This window comes from Ornithorhynchus anatinus, chromosome 3 (assembly GCF_004115215.2).
Source record: "Ornithorhynchus anatinus isolate Pmale09 chromosome 3, mOrnAna1.pri.v4, whole genome shotgun sequence".
Classification (NCBI taxonomy): domain Eukaryota; kingdom Metazoa; phylum Chordata; class Mammalia; order Monotremata; family Ornithorhynchidae; genus Ornithorhynchus; species Ornithorhynchus anatinus.
In genome coordinates, this window is record NC_041730.1 from 3615382 (window position 1) to 3631143 (window position 15762).

At 58.2% G+C, this 15762-nt stretch overlaps 1 protein-coding gene across 2 annotated transcripts in view; it reads left to right on the plus strand.

The window, feature by feature from the left end:
• SLC25A22 (solute carrier family 25 member 22) overlaps positions 1 to 15762 on the plus strand; it is a 34624-nt gene that overhangs the window by 14479 nt on the left and 4383 nt on the right. The window contains exons 1-9 of one of the 2 annotated variants that reach the window (XM_029059419.1): positions 884 to 963; positions 1269 to 1457; positions 1981 to 2106; positions 2507 to 2562; positions 4974 to 5064; positions 5971 to 6089; positions 8749 to 8899; positions 14321 to 14475; positions 15607 to 15682. In XM_029059419.1, coding sequence (XP_028915252.1) covers positions 1438 to 1457; positions 1981 to 2106; positions 2507 to 2562; positions 4974 to 5064; positions 5971 to 6089; positions 8749 to 8899; positions 14321 to 14475; positions 15607 to 15682 — 794 coding nt within the window. In that variant the 5' untranslated portion in view covers positions 884 to 963; positions 1269 to 1437. Of the gene's footprint in view, positions 1 to 883; positions 964 to 1268; positions 1458 to 1980; positions 2107 to 2506; positions 2563 to 4973; positions 5065 to 5970; positions 6090 to 8748; positions 8900 to 14320; positions 14476 to 15606; positions 15683 to 15762 lie in introns of those variants that run through there. The other variant, XM_029059420.2, reaches the window with a different exon arrangement.

A 15762-nucleotide genomic window follows, 5' to 3' on the forward strand; every position in this document is an offset into this window, starting at 1 on the left:
GGCAGTCCGAGGCCGGGAACCCCACCCCTCTGCCCCACAAGACAACTGCAGGGATGGGGAAACTGAGGCCCAGGGGAGCAGGGTGGAGGTCTGCGTGGGGAGCGACCGTGAGTCCGTTAAGGGCAGGGGGCCAATCCGCTAATTCTGTCACATTTCATCCTCTCCCCAGTGCTTAGTCCAGAGCTCTGCACACAGTAAGCGCTCATTAAGGATAGAGCCCGGGCCTGGGAGTCAGAAGGACCTGGATTCTAATCCCGACTCCGCCCCTTGGCTGCAGTGTGACCCTGGGCAAGTCCCTTCACTTCTCCGTGTCTCGGTTCCCTCGTCCCTGAAATGGGGATGAAGACTGTGAGCCCCATGTGGGACGGGGGCTGTGTCCAACCCCATTACCTTGTATCTACTCCAGCGCTTAGCGCAGTGTCTGGCACGTAGTAATGATAACGATAATTATGGTACTTGTTAAGCGCCTACTACGTGCCAAGCACCGTTCTAAGTAACGAACACCGCTATTATTCTTACTGTTATTCTTCCGATTAATAAATGACGTTGACCGACGGATTGACCGAGGCCGGGTCCGAACCCGGATCCCTGGGGAAGACTGGTCCAGAGGCCTTCGGGGTCTGTTGAACCCCGTGTCTGCCAGGGGGCGGGACGCCCGGCCCCCTCTGCCCTTGTCCGTGGACCCCCCCCAAGCCCCGCGGCGGGGAGGCCGCGGCCGAGACCCCCGTGAGCTGCATCTCGCCGGGCTCACCCCGGTTCCGGCATCGCTGGTGGGGACCCCCTCGGGGACCGGCGTCGGAGGGGGGGATGCCAGGGCCTGGCCCTTTAAGAACAGGAACGCGCCTGGCGATGTATGTAAGTGTGTGTGCCTGTGTGTGTGTGCGTGTGCATGTGTGCACGCGCGGGCGGGCGTGTGGTCGGCTGGCGGCGGCGGCAGCCGGCAAGCAGCCGGGAATGCGAGAGGTGGGGGTGAGCCGGTTCGGGCCGCGGGGGGCGGCCGCCCGTCCCCTCCCATCCCTCCACCAACCCCCTGCCCCCGGCCGGGACGCGCGGTGCCGCGGCCACCCCTGGCGGGCACATGGAACCGCCGGGCCGGGGCGGAGGGCGGGGGCGGGCGCCCGGGGGGAGGCCGGCCGGGCTGGGGGGACGGGGCCCACGCGTGGGGGCGGGCGGGTCACCTGGACCGGGAGGAGCCCCGCGGGAGGGCCCGGTTCCAGGGTCCCCCGCGGCCCCTCTGATCCGGTCCGCGCCCCTCTGTCTCCGCCCAGGTCTCGGAAACTCGGGAATCGGAGGCGGCCCGTGGCAGGATTGCATAAGGCCCCCTCTTCCCGGACCCGGCCACACGACTGCGGCCCCCCACCCACTCCCTACCCCACTCTCTCAGCTCCCTCCCCGCTCTCTCTCGCTGCTCCCCTCCCCGGACCCGGTGGGAATTAAATGGCTGAGAAACAAATCAGGTAAGAAGCCCCCCACCCCGGTCACCACCCCCCCGAGGACGGCCCACCCTCCCCCCGCCTTTCCTTCCGCCCTCCTCCTCATCTGTTTCCTCCCCAAGCGGCCCCTCCCCTCCCCATCCCGGACCACCTCTCTCCCCGCCGCCGGCCCCCGGGGTTCCGCCTCGTGCCCCTCCTTAGGTCGGGAGGGGGATCCCCACCCTTCCCCTCGCCCCCCAGACCCCTTAAAACCGCCGGATCTGAGGGGCCCCTGATGCTCTGGGCCTTGTGTGGGTCTCTCTGCACACCCCTGCATCAGAGGGTGCAGGGCCTGCTGGGAGGGGAGGAGGAGAGGGACCCCGGGGGTGGGGAGGGGATGGAGGGAGGAGCAGGGGCTCGACGTTGGGTGAGGAGGGGGCCGGGGGGGGCGACGGACACAACCCCTCCCTGTGGCCGAACCCCCGGGCCCTTCCTCGGATGGGAGAGGGGCCCCCCGCCCCCCCGGCCTGACCCCCGATGGGGGGTCTTCCTTTCCGTGCGTCGGCAGTTTGCCAGCCAAGCTGATCAATGGAGGGATAGCCGGCCTCATCGGGGTCACCTGCGTGTTCCCCATCGACCTGGCCAAGACGCGCCTGCAGAACCAGCAGAATGGGCAACGCATGTACACGAGCATGTGAGTCGCGGGGACCCCCCCGGCCCGCCACGGCCCGGGACCCCACTCGGAAAGACCGGTCCCGACTGCGCCGTCCCCCCAGCCCCCCGATCCCGGACCCCCGGGGAACCTCCGTGCTGAGTCACGCCGGGGCTGGGGAGAGAGTGGGCGGCCCGCGGCGGGTGCGAAGTGGGGAGCGGGGGCGTGTGAAGCTGGGGGGGCCGGGGGATGGCTGGCGCCGGGCACGAGACCAGGAGAGCAGGCCCCCGGCCAAGCTGTGGGCTCTGGGACCCCCCTCTGGGGAGGGAGGGAGAGGGGGTAAACCGAGGCACGGGATGAGTGCCGCTGGGATCCGGGGGTGACCCCAGAAGGACGACGACCGGTGGGGCCCGGACGACAACCGGCTCCTCTCTCCCCACAGGTCCGACTGCCTCATCAAGACCATCCGCTCCGAGGGCTACTTCGGCATGTACCGAGGTGAGGGTCCCCGCCTCGCCCCCGCCCCTTCAAGGGCAGCACCGGGGTCCGGCTCCGGAGAGAACCGGCCTGGACGTGAGGCTGGAGACGGGGAAGACCACTCCCCTGCCTCCTGTCCGCTCTCTCGGGGGGCTCTGGGAAGGCCCGGTGGGACCAGACGCTCTCAGCAGCCCTTGGGGAAACGGGGCATCGCACGGCCGTCACCCCCGGAAAAGAGCCTCCCAGTGTCCGGGTTCGACGTGAGCCAGGCCCGGCCGGACCCGTCTGCGGGGTCCTCGGGCGCTGAGGTCCACGAGGGAGAGGAGGGAGGGGGGCTGGATGAGGAAGGAGGGGGTGGGGAAGGCCCCGTGAGCTGCCGACATGGCTACTGGGGCCAGCCTCCCCCCCCCCCCCCCCCCCGCTGGACCGCTCACAGGCTCTGCTGGAGTTCGGTTTCCACGGAAACGGGCCCGGCTCCGGACAGTCGGGAGCCCGGCCGGCTGATTGGTGACCGTCTCTCCGCTCTCTGCGGCTCCGAAAGGGGAGAGGGGCCTGGCCCCCCACTGGGGATTGGCCGAGGGGAAAGGAGGACATGTATGTGTGTGCGTGTGTAGGCGTGGGCATGTCTGTGCCCTTTAAAATTTGTTTAAATGGTATTTGTGAAGCGCTTACTATGTGTCTGGCACTCTACTAAGTGCCGGGGTGGATACAAGCGGATCGGGTCAGACGCCGTCCCTGTCTCTCGCGGGGCTCACCGTCTCAATCCCCATTTTCCGGATGAGGGAACTGAGGCCCAGAGAAATGAGTTGCCCAAGGTCACCCGGCAGACAAGTGGCGGAGCCGAGATCAGAACCCAGGTCCTTTTTGACTCCCAGGCCCGCTAAGCCACGCTGCTCCTCTGTGCCTTTCCCCAGGTCGGGCTGGTAATTTGAACCCAGGCCTGGAGGATGGGGAGGGAGCTGTCAGAGCCCCACGGATTAAGCATCCCCTTCCTTCGGTCCGACCGATCTTCTGGGCTTCTGACCGAGCGGGTGGAAGTTCATTCAGTCGCATTTATTGAGCGCTTACTGTGTGCAGAGTACTGGACTAAGCGCTTGGGAGAGGAAAATAGAATAGAACAGACACAGTCCCTGCCCACACCGAGCTTATAGTCTGCAGGGTGACTCGGTGGCTAGAGCCCCTGGCCTGGAAGTCGGAAGGACCTGGGTTCTATTTCCGGCTCCGCCCCACATCTGCTGGGTGACCTTGCCCGAGTCATTTCACTTTTCTGTGCCTCGGTTCCCTCATCTATAAAATGGGGTCGAGACCGTGAGCCTCACGTGGGACAGGGACCAAGTCCAACCCGATTAACTGGGATCTACCCCAGCGCTTAGAGCAGTGGTGGGCACGTAATCAGCGCTTCACAAGAATCTTAATTATTATTACTATTAGTGAGTGATATTATTATTAGTGAGGCTCCAGACGGAGATAGGCTCTCAGAGCCGTGCCAGTCACCCTCAGCTGGGCATCGCTTGGGCAAACTAGGCAAAGGGCACTGTCGGCCTGGGGGGTCCTGGGGCCCGGGAGGAGGGGGGTGATTATCCTCTAAGCGGCTTCACGGCCCATCCCGGGGCTGGTGGAGAAAGCCTGGCTTCATCTGCTTTCGGGCAAACCCAACCCCCAACATCCACCCGTGCACACCCACGCACTCATTCATTCAGTTGTATTTACTGGGCACTTACTGTGTGCCGAGCACTGGACTAAGCACTTTGGAAACGTTATGGGCAGGGGATGCCTCTGTTTCTTCTTCTATTGGACTCTCCCAAGCACTCAGCACACAGTAAGCGCTCAGTAAATACACCCGAATGAACCTCCACCATTTGCAGCTGGGCGGCTCTGGAGAGAGGAGGGAGAATCCCTCCCACCGGTTGCCCCGGAGGGGCCGGGCAGAGGCAGGCAGGGCCTGGGGGTGGTCCGGGGACCCCCCGGAGGAGAGATCGGATGGCAGGCCCGGGGCCCGGGCACGTTCCGTGCCCGGGGGACCACAGGCACCGGGCCCGTGTGTCCTCTGGCTGCCCTCGTCGCCCAAGGCCGTCCTCCGGCTCCCAAAATAGCCGCCCTCCGAGGACCCCTGGGAGGAGGGGGCCGGACGACGACACTGTGCCAAACCCACCCTCCTGCCCTCCCCCATCCGGTGGGGGCGGGCGGAAGGAGGGAGATGGGTCCTGGGCCATCCCCTCCCCCTCTCCCATCTCCTGTTTCTCTCGTCTTCCTCCCTTCCCCCCTTCCCCCTTCCCTGGCGCTGGCTCCGACCGCAGGGAATCTGGGATGTGGAGGAAAGGGGACTGGGCCAGGGGTAGGGACAGGAGCCCAGGGGCAACTGGCAGAGGGTAGTGGCGTGCCCCACTCCCCCACCCCCTGACCTCCTCTTCCTCCTCCTCCTCCTCTCCCAGGGGCCGCGGTGAACCTGACGCTTGTCACGCCGGAGAAAGCCATCAAGCTCGCCGCCAATGACTTCTTCCGACACCACCTGGCCAAGGATGGGTGAGTGGGCGTGGCGGGCACGGCGGGGGGCAGGAGGGCGGCAGAAGGGCATGGAACGGAGGCAGTCCTGGCATCACAGAGGATGGGCAGGGCCCTGGAGCTGCGCGGGATTCCACCAGACCGTCCTAAAATGACTAAGCGGGAAACGGTGTGGCCTAGGGGAAAGAACCCGGGCCTGGGATCTAGAAGACCTACCTGCTGTGTGACCTTGAGCAAGTCACTTCACTGCTCTGGGCCAGAAGGTCATAGGTTCCAACGCCAGCTCTGCCACTTATCCGCTGTGTGACTTTGGATAAGTCGCTTCACTTCTCGGGGCCTCAGTGACCTCATCTGGAAAATGGGGCTCGAGACGTGAGCCCCACGGGGGACAGGGTCTGCGTCCAACCCGATTTGCTTGGATCCGTACCAGCCCGTAGCACGCGGTTGTGTGCCAGGCACTGTGCTAAGCGCTGGGGCGGAGGCAAGCAAATCGGTTTCCCCAGAGGTCCCACGAAGGGGGGCGGGTCTAGAAGAAGGGTCGGGCTTAGGGCACTGCCAGGGGACGAGGGCAGCATGGCGTGGATAGAGCATGGGTCTCGGAGTCAAAAGGTCACGGATTCTAATCCTGTATCCGCCAAATGTCTGCTGTGTGTGACCTTGTGCAAGTCCCTTCGCTTCTCTTTGCTTCAGTTCCCTCATCTGTAAAATGGGCCTGAAGACTATGAACCCCACCTGGGACAGGGACGATGTCCGACCTGATTACCTTGTATCTACCCCAGCGCTTAGAACGGTGCTTGGCGCGTAGTGAGCACTAACAAGTACTATCCCTGTAATGATGATGATTCCCATTTGCTGGGGGGGGGGGGGAGACCGAGGCCCCGGGAGGCGGCGGCGGGTGCCTCCGCTGAGCCTCGCGTCCGCCCGTAGGAAGAAGCTGACGCTGCTGAAGGAGATGTTGGCAGGTTGCGGCGCGGGCACCTGCCAGGTCATCGTCACGACCCCCATGGAGATGCTGAAGATCCAGCTGCAGGACGCCGGACGCATCGGTAACCCGGGCCGGGCGCGGGGGGTGGGCCGGGGCCCGACCTCGGGCAGAGGGTCGCCCTGCGTGGGCAGCTGCCCTCCCACGGACCCCGTTCTCCTTCCGGGGGCCGTCCGCCGGTCAGGGAGGGGCCGGGCGAGGAGGGGGCTTGCGGCTGAGACCGGACCCCTTCCCAGACCCGCCCATGACCTTTCCCTCTGCCGCCGCCCCGGGGGGACCAGGCTGACCGGGCGGAGGGCGTGAGGGGGATGATGGGGAGACTGGCAGAGCTGGGGGTGAAGAGCGGGTCCCCCCGGTTGGGCGGGGGGGGGTCGCCGGCATCCATCTTGCCCCCCTCAAAGTTGGCGTGAGAAGCAGCACAGCGTAGTGGATAGAGCCTGGGCCTGGGAGTCCCAAGGTCATGGATTCTAATCCTGGCTCTTCCCCTTGTCTGCCATGTCACCTTGGGCAAGTCACTTCACTTCTCTGGGCCTCAGTTCCCTCATCTGGAAAATGGGGATTGAGACTGTGAGCCCCACGGGGGACAGGGACCGCGTCCAACCCGATTTGCCCCCTCCACCCCAGAGCTTGGTATGGGACCTGGCCCACAGTAAGCCCTTAACAAATACCATTATTATTATTATTATTATTATTATGACTCAGTCCTGCAGGGAACTGTGGGTAGCTTCGAGAGGGGAGGGAACCGCCCCCCGTCTCTCACCATCTAAACCTCTTCTCTGCCTTGCAGAGGGGCGTGGCGTGACTTCGGGGTGCCCGCCCCCAAACTGCCTGGCGGGACCGTCCCCGGGCCAGCGGGAGCTGAACTGAGCGGCTGGTATTTTCTTTGCCTCTTTGTGAGAGTTGTCTCCCCCTTTCCCCCCCACTCTGATTTTTGGGGCTCCCGGCTGAGCCCGTCAGCCCTCGCTTTGCTGCCCGAGGATGCCAGGGGTCAGGGCCCCCCGCTTGGGATCGGAGCGGATTCCGGGGCTCGGGGGGTGGGGGAGACCGTCAGGAACGATGAAGGAGGAACAGCAAGGCACAGTGGGTCGAGCGCGGGGCTGGGAGTCCGAAGGACCCGGATTCTAATCCTGGCTCGGCCACTCATCTGCCTGGGTGACTTTGGGCAAGTCACTCTCTTCCCTGGACCTCAGTTCCCTCATCTGTAAAATGGGGATTGAGACGGTGAGCCCCACGTGAGACAGGGACGGTGTCCCACCCGATTTGCTTGTATTCCCCCCAGTGCTTAGTACAGTGCCTGGCACATAGTAAATGCTTAACAAATACCGTCATTATTATTATTATTATTATTCTAATCCCTGCTGCGCCATTCATCTTCTGTGTGACCTTGGGCGGGTCGCTTTGCTTCTCTGGGCCTCAGCTACCTCATCTGGAAAATGGGGTTTAATGGTATTTGTTAAGTGCTTACTATGTGCCAAGCATTGTTCTAAGCACCGGGGTAGAGTCAAGGTAATCAGGTCCCACATGAGGCTCACGATCTTCATCCCTGTTTTACAGATGAGGGAACTGAGGCCCAGAGAAGTGTAGTGACTTGCCCAAGGTCACACAGCAGACACGTGGCAGAGCCGGGATTAGAACCCAGGTCCTTCTGACTCCCAGGCCCGGGCTCTTTCCACTAGACCAGGCCACGCTGCTAAGACTGTGAGCCCCACGTGGGACGTGGATTATGTCCAGCCCGATTAGCTCGTAACTACCTCAGCTCTTAGAACGGTGTTTGACACATAGTAAGCACTTAAAAAACCCCATAATTACTATTATTATTATTATTATTAGAAGCATCTCGGTCTAGAAGGCCCTCCTGTATGACCTCGGGCAGGTCACATACCTCTTTATGATCTTGATTTCTGCGTCCCCCCCTCCCCGCTACCCTGATGGACTGAGTATTCCTGGGGTCTTCCCCGCTTGGCCCCGAGGATTTAATAGGCTCTGGACTGTTAGCGGACCGTGGATAGGGAATGTGACGGTCGTATCGTTCTATCGTCCTAGCGCTCAGCACCGTGCTCTGCACACAGCGAGCGCTCGATAAATACGATTAAGTGAATGATTGAATGAATCGGCTGGTAAAGCACCGTGCAGATAACCGGGCATCTACCAGCCCGCAGGGAGACTTCCACCAGCCTGCCTTCCCTCCAGGGGAGCATCTGTTCCCCACCCCACCCCCCTAACAGTTGGCCGAGGCCTCCGGAGGCCCGTTGGGTACGAAACCTTCCAGCGCTTAGAACGGTGCTTGGCACCTAGTAAGCGCTTAATAAATACCATCGTTATTATTTAGCTCGGCTCAAGGGGCATCTGAGCCGGCGAGACGCCCCCCCCCCCCGTCCCGCTTGGAAAAAGCGGGACTGGCCGATCCATCCGTGAGGTGTCACGGAGGGGGAGGGTGGGATCTTGGATTGGGGCGGTGGCCCAGGAGGGAGGGGAGGGGTCTCTCAGTCCTGTCTTCTCTTACGGCTCTGCTCTTCCCCCCCAGCTCTGAACACCTGCAGCTAACCCCGCCCCACCCCCAGCCCCGCTAACCCTGGTCGGGAGAGGGGAGGGGGGCGGGACGGGTGGCCCACCCTCCAAACCAGGGTTCGACGCCTCCGGTGTTCCCCCCCGGTCCCCGGCTCGTTGTCGCGTCCCTGGGGTAAACGTCCCGCTCCCCCCTCTCCCGCCGCCTCCCCCCACAGCGGCCCAGAAGAAGCTTCTGGCGGCCCAAGCTCCGGCGTCGGCGGCGGTGGTGGAGGAGACGAGGCCCACGGCCACGCAGCTGACCCGGGAGCTGCTCCGGAGCCGGGGCGTCGCGGGGCTCTACAAGGGGCTGGGGGCCACGCTGCTGAGGTAGGTGGGGGCTGGGGGCGGGTCTCGTCTACTTGTTCTGTTTTGTGTCCGTCTCCCCGTTCTAGACCGCGAGCCCGTCGTTGGGTAGGGATGGTCTCTATCTGTTGCCCAATCGGACTTTCCAGGCGCTCAGTACAGTGCTCTGCACACAGTAAGCGCTCAACGATTGAATGAATGAACTGGGGATGAGATAACCGGAGAAGCAGCGTGGCGCAGTGGAAAGAGCACGGGCTTTGGAGTCAGGGCTCATGAGTTCGAATCCCAGCTCTGCCACTTGTCAGCTGTGTGACTGTGGGCAAGTCACTTAACTTCTCTGTGCCTCAGTTCCCTCATCTGTAAAGTGGGGATTAAGACTGTGAGCCCCACGTGGGACAACCTGATTCCCCTGTGTCTACCCCAGCGCTTAGAACAGTGCTCGGCACATAGTAAGCGCTTAACAAATACCAACATTATTATTATAATAATAATAATGACGGCATTTGTTAAGCGCTTACTATGTGCTAAGCGCTGGCGTAGATACAAGGTCATCAGGTTGTCCCACGTGGGGCCCACAGTCTCCATCCCCACTTTACAGAGGAGGTCACTGAGGCCCAGGCAAGTGAAGCGACTTGCCCAAAGTCACCCAGCTGACAAGTGGCGGAGGCGGGATTAGAACCCACGACCTCTGGCTCCAAAGCCCGGGCTCTTTCCACTGAGTCACGCTGTTTCTCTCCCTCCTGCTTAGACCGATTTCTTTTGATTCATGACCGTCCCCCCCCCCCCAGGACTGCGAACTCGTAGTGGGCAGCGAATGTGTCCGTTTATTGTTCTGGTGTCCTCTCCCAAGTGCTTAGTACAGTGCTCTGCACACAGTCAGCGCTCAAGAAATATGACTGAATGAATGAACACACGTCCATATCTGTCATTTATTTATTTCTATTAACGTCTGTCCCCCTCTCTGGACTGTCAGCTCGTCGTAGGTAGGGAATGTGTCTGTTTATTGTACTCTTGTCCTCTCCCAAGTGCTTAGTACAGTGCTCTGCACACGGTAAGCACCCAATAAATACGATTGAATAGATGTGGGATGGGGACTGTGTCCAATCTGATGATCCTGCATCTACCTCAGTGCTTGGTAATGATATAATAATAATAATGACGGTATTTGGTAAGTGCTTACTATGTTCCAAGCATTCATTCAATCATCTTTGTTGAGCGCTTACTGCGTGCAGAGCACTGGACTAAGCACTTGGGAGAGGACAATACAACAATAAGCGGACACATTCCCTGCCCGCAACGAGCTGACGGCGTAGAGGGCGGAGGCCCGACGTTAATGGAAATAAATAAATGACGGATAAAGCATGAGTGCCTTGGGGCTGGGAGTTGGGGATGAATGAAGGGATCAAGTCAGGGTGACCCAGAAGGGAGTGGGAGAAGAGGAAATAGAATTTAAGTACTTACTACGTGCCAGGCACCGTGCTAAGTGCTGGGCTGGGGACAAGGTAATCATTCAATCATTTAGTGAGCACTTACTATGTGCGGAGCACTGTACTAAGCGCTTGGACTGTACAATTCGGCAACAGAGATCCTTGTCCGTTGCTGGACTTACAGTCTAGTCGGGGGAGACGGACAAAAACAGTAGCAATAAATAGAATCAAGGGGATGGACGCCTCATAATCAAGTTGGCCACGGTCCCTGTCCCATAAGGGGCTGCCAGTCTTCACCTCCATTTTCAACATGAGGAAACTGAGGCCCAGAGAGGTCAAGTGACTTCAAGTCAAGCCCCCCTTTTCCCCTGCTCCTCCTCCCCTCCCCAGCGCCCCGATTCCCTCTGCTCTACCCCCCTCCCCGCCCCACAGCCCTTGTCTATATATGGACAGATTACTGTAATTCTAGAGAAGCAGCGTGGCTCAGTGGAAAGAGCCCGGGCTTGGGAGTCAGAACGTGGGTTCAAATCCCCGCTCTGCCACTTGTCAGCTGTGTGACCGTGGGCGAGTCACTTCTCTGTGCCTTAGTTACCTCATCTGTAAAATGGGGATTAACTGTGAGCCTCACGTGGGACAACCTGATTACCCTGTATCTACCCCAGCGCTTAGAACAGTGCTGTGCACATAGTTAGCGCTTACCAAATACCAACATTATTATTATTATTAATGATGTGTATATATCTATAATTCTCTGTATTTATAATGATGCTACTGAAGCCTGTTTACTTATTTTGTTGCTTGTCTCCCCCTTTATAGTCTGTGAGCCCATCGTGGGCAGGGATGGTCTCTATTTGTTGCCGAATTGTACTTGCCAAGTGCTTAGTCCTGTGCTCGGCACACAGTCAGCGCTCAATAAATACGATTGAATGAAAGAATGAACGACTTGTCCAAGGTCACAGAGCAGGCAAGTGGCAGGGTCGGGATTAGAACCCAGGTCCTTCTGACTCCCAGGCCCGGGCTCTACCCACTAGGCCCTGCTGCTTCTCAACATGACGAGAAGCAGGGAGGGAGAGTCTGTTGGACTCTCCCAAGTGCTCGGTGTAGTGTAGACCCCGACTCATGAGGGAACCTGGCTCCGGAGCTTCACCCCATTCTAGACGTTGTTCTAGAAGATCCCCGCCCCCCCCAGCTCCGGCCAGTCGGAACCTTCGCCCCATTCTAGGGCTCGTTCCATAGGATTCCCGCTCATCAGTCGGTCGTATTTATTCATTCGTTCATTCAATCGTATTTATTGAGCGCTTACTGTGTGCAGAGCACTGGATTAAGCACTTGGCAAGTCCAATTGGGCAACAGAGGGAGACAATCCCTACCCAACGACCGGCTCACAGTCAGGGGAGGCAGCGTGGCTCAGTGTAAAGAGCCTGGGCTTCGGAGTTAGAGGTCATGAGTTCGACTCCCGGCTCTGCCACTCGTCAGCTGTGTGACTGTGGGCGAGTCACTTCACTTCTCTGGGCCTCAGTTACCTCATCTGTAAAATGGGGGTTAACTGTGAGCCTCACGTGGGACAACCTGATGACCCTGGATCTACCCCAGCCCTTAGAACAGTGCTCTGCACATAGTAAGCGCTTAACAAATACCAACATTATTAGAAGGGGGGGAGACAGACAACAAAACAAGTAGACAGGTAACTGAGACCCTCCCCCGTCCATACGGGCAGAGCACTGTATTAATAATGTTGTTATTTATTAAGCGCTTACTATGTGCCAAGCACTGTTCTAAGCGCTGGGGGAGATACAGGGTCATAAGGTTGTCCCACGTGAGGCTCGCAGTCTTCATCCCCATTTGACAGGTGAGGTCACTGAGGCCCAGAGAAGTGAGTGACTTGCCCAAAGTCACCCAGCAGGCAAGTGGCGGAGCCAGGATTAGAACCCAAGACCTCTGACTCCTAAGCCCGGGCTCTTTCCACTGAGCCACGTTGCTTCTCTAAGTGCTTGGGAGCAGACAATGTAACAGACACATTCCCTGCCCACACAAGCTTCCCTGCCTAGAAGAAGGTTTGTTCCCTGGGGGAAAGAGCTCAGCGGGGCGTAGCTCCTTCACTGGTTTACTGTGTGACCTTGGGTAAGTCACTTAACTTCTCTGAGCCTGTTTGCTCGTTTGCAAAATGAGGATGAGGTGCCCTGCTCCTCTTCGACTGAGAGCTTGGAGGGGCGGATACTAGGGGTCTGTGTCCCATCTGATTATTTTGTGCCCTCCCCTCTATTCAGCACAGCCGTTGGCCCACAGTGAGTGGGGAATCGATATAATAATAGTAATAATACTACTAATAATGGTATTTAAGTGCTTACTATGTGCCCGACACTGCACTAAACCCCGGGGTGGATGCAAAATCATCAGATGGGACAGAGTACCTACCTGTCATGGGCCTCGTACTTGAAATAGAAGGGAGGATTTAATCCCCATTTTGCAGATGAGGTAACGGAGGCCCTGAGATTTGGGGTGAACGGCCCCGTTCGTATTAATAATTGTATTTATTGTGTGCAAAGCCCTATACTAAGCATTTGGGAGAGAACGATATAACATCAGACACGTTCCCTGCCTGGAACGAGCTCACAGTCTGTCTCAAGACAGACCAGCGGCGGGGCCTGGTGGAAAGAGCACAGGCTGGGAGTCAGAACACCTGGGTTTTAATTCCCAGGTCTGCTACGAACCTGTTGTGGGACCTTGGACAAGTCACTACACCTCTCTGGGCTTCGATTCCCTCATCTGCCAAATGGAGATTCAATACCTGTTCTCCCTCCTACTTAAAACTGGTTCTGCCCCAGCGCATAGTACAGTGCTTGGCACATAGCAGAGCTGGGACTCGGTTACATCATCTGTAAAATAGGAAATAAGACCGAGATGGAGCAGTTAATCCAGTTGAACACAGTCCCTGCCCCACAGGGAACTCCCAGCCTTAATCCGCATTTCACAGATGAGGTAAGTGACTTGCCCAAGGCCACACAGCAGACAAGTGGCAGAGCTGGGCCTCGGTTACCTCATCTGTAAAATGAGGATTAAGACTGTGAGCCCCACGTGGGTCAACCTGATTACTTCGTATCTAGGCTTGGGAGTCAGGGGTCGTGGGCTCTAATCCCGGCTCCGCCACTTGTCAGCCGTGTGACTTTGGGCAAGCCACTTCGCTTCTCTGGGCCTCGGTTACCTCATCTGGAAAATGGGGAATAAAACCGAGATTGAGCAGTTAATCCAGTTCCCACACGGAACTCCCGGCCTTAATCCGCGTTTTTCAGATGAGGTAACTGCGGCCCAGAGAAGTGAAGTGACTTTCCCAAGTTCCCTCAGCAGACAAGTGACGGAGCCGGGGTGAGAACCCAGGTCCTTCTGACTCCCAGATCTGGATGCTACCCGCTAGGCCACGCTGCTTCATCCAGAGGGGGATGATACAAGTTTACAGACCCCGGGGAACCCGGATCCCTCTAGACTGTCAGCTCGTTGTGGGCAGAGATCCCCATTTTCCAGATGAGGTAACTGGGGCCCAGAGAAGTGAAAGTGACTTGCCCAAAGTCACACAGCTGGTCAGTGGAGGAGGTGGGAGTAGAACCCAAGACCTCTGACTCCCAAACCCGGGCTCTTTCCGCTAAGCTATGCGGCTTCTCTGTTGATTGTCCTCTCCCAAGCGCTTAGTACAGTGCTCTGCAGCCAGGAAGCGCTCAATGATAGGCCAATTAGTGAAACGTTCCGTATTGTTCTAATTTTGTTTTGTTGCCTGCCTCCCCCTTCTAGCCTGTGAGCCCGTCGTTGGGCGGCGATGGTCTCTATCTGGTGCCAAATTGGACTTTCCAAGCGCTTAGTCCAGTGCTCTGCACCCAGGAAGCGCTCAATAAATACGATCGAATGCATGAATGAACAAATACGATCGAATGAATGATTGAATGGGTTTGCCGCCAGCTCCATCCCATTTTACTCATTTCTTCCACCCTCTCTCCTCTCGTTTCTCCCTCCCGGCCCCCGACCCCAGGGACGTGCCCTTCTCCATCGTTTATTTCCCCCTGTTTGCCAACTTGAACCAACTGGGCCAGTCCGGCCCCGATGGCAAATCCCCCTTCTACGTGTCCTTCCTGTCGGGCTGCGTGGCCGGAAGCGCAGCCGCTGTGGCCGTGAACCCCTGCGATGGTGAGTCTGCCTTCTCGGGAGGCCGGGGGTGGGTGAATAGTTCCTGAATTGTACTTTCCAAGCGCTTAGCCCGGCGCTCTGCACACAGTAAGTGCTCAATAAATACGATTCAAGTGAATCCTCCCCCGAGGCCCGGGGCTTTTCCATTTCTGTGGGGCCCCTGCGACCCAACGCTTCCTGACTTCAAACCAAACGATCCCGATTCTGGCGTTGACGCTGTCCTGAACCTGCCTTTGAATGAACAGAAAGCTCCCTTTCATCCTGAAGACGGGCATCGGGGCTGCGAATGGTCTACTAAACTTGCCTTGAACAAACAACGCCTCCTTTTCAGTCTTAAAACATTTAGTTTGGAGTCTTTGCATAGTTGTTTGGTTGAATTTGAACGTTTACCGTGAGTCAAGCACTGTACTAAGCTCTCTGGAGAGTGCGATATAATAATAAACAGACACATTCCCTGCCCACAATGAGCTGTTATATATATAATAATTATGGTATTTGTTAAGCGCTTACTATGTGCAGAGCACCGTTCTAAGCGCTGGGGTAGATACAGGGTAATCAGATTGTCCCACGTGGGGCTCACATTTTTTAATCCCCATTTTTACAGATGAGGTAACTGAGGCACAGAGAAGTGAAGTGACTTGCCCAAGGTCACAGAGCAGACAAGTAATAATAATAATAATAATGTTGGTATTTGTTAAGCGCTTACTATGTGCCGAGCACTGTTCTAAGCGCTGGGGTAGACATAGGGGAATCAGGTTGTCCCACGTGGGGCTCACAGTCTTAATCCCCATTTTACAGATGAGGAAACTGAGGCACAGAGAAGTTAAGTGACTTGCCCACAGTCACACAGCCGACAAGTGGCAGAGCCGGTATTAGAACCCACGACCTCTGACTCCCAAGCCTGGGCTCTTTCCACTAAGCCATGCTGCTTCTCATATACACCCCAAACTATATATTCATTTTTTTTTTGCTTCGTACATAGATTTAGGTTAGTTGTTCTGCGGCTTAGGGTATATACCCTATACTCTCTGCATTAATCAAGAGTGGGGACCCCTCCGGGGAGGGGCCGAAGGTGCGGGGGGCGGGGGAGAGGGTGTCTCTCCCCCATCGCGGACTCTCCTGTCTCCCCAGTGGTGAAGACACGCTTACAGTCTCTGCAGAGAGGTGTGAACGAAGACACGTACTCGGGCGTCTTGGACTGTGCCAGGTCAGGAGCTGGTGGGGGCCGGGGGGGTGGGGCCTGGGAGAGGGGAGCGGGGTCTGTCTTAGTAATAATTATGCTATTTA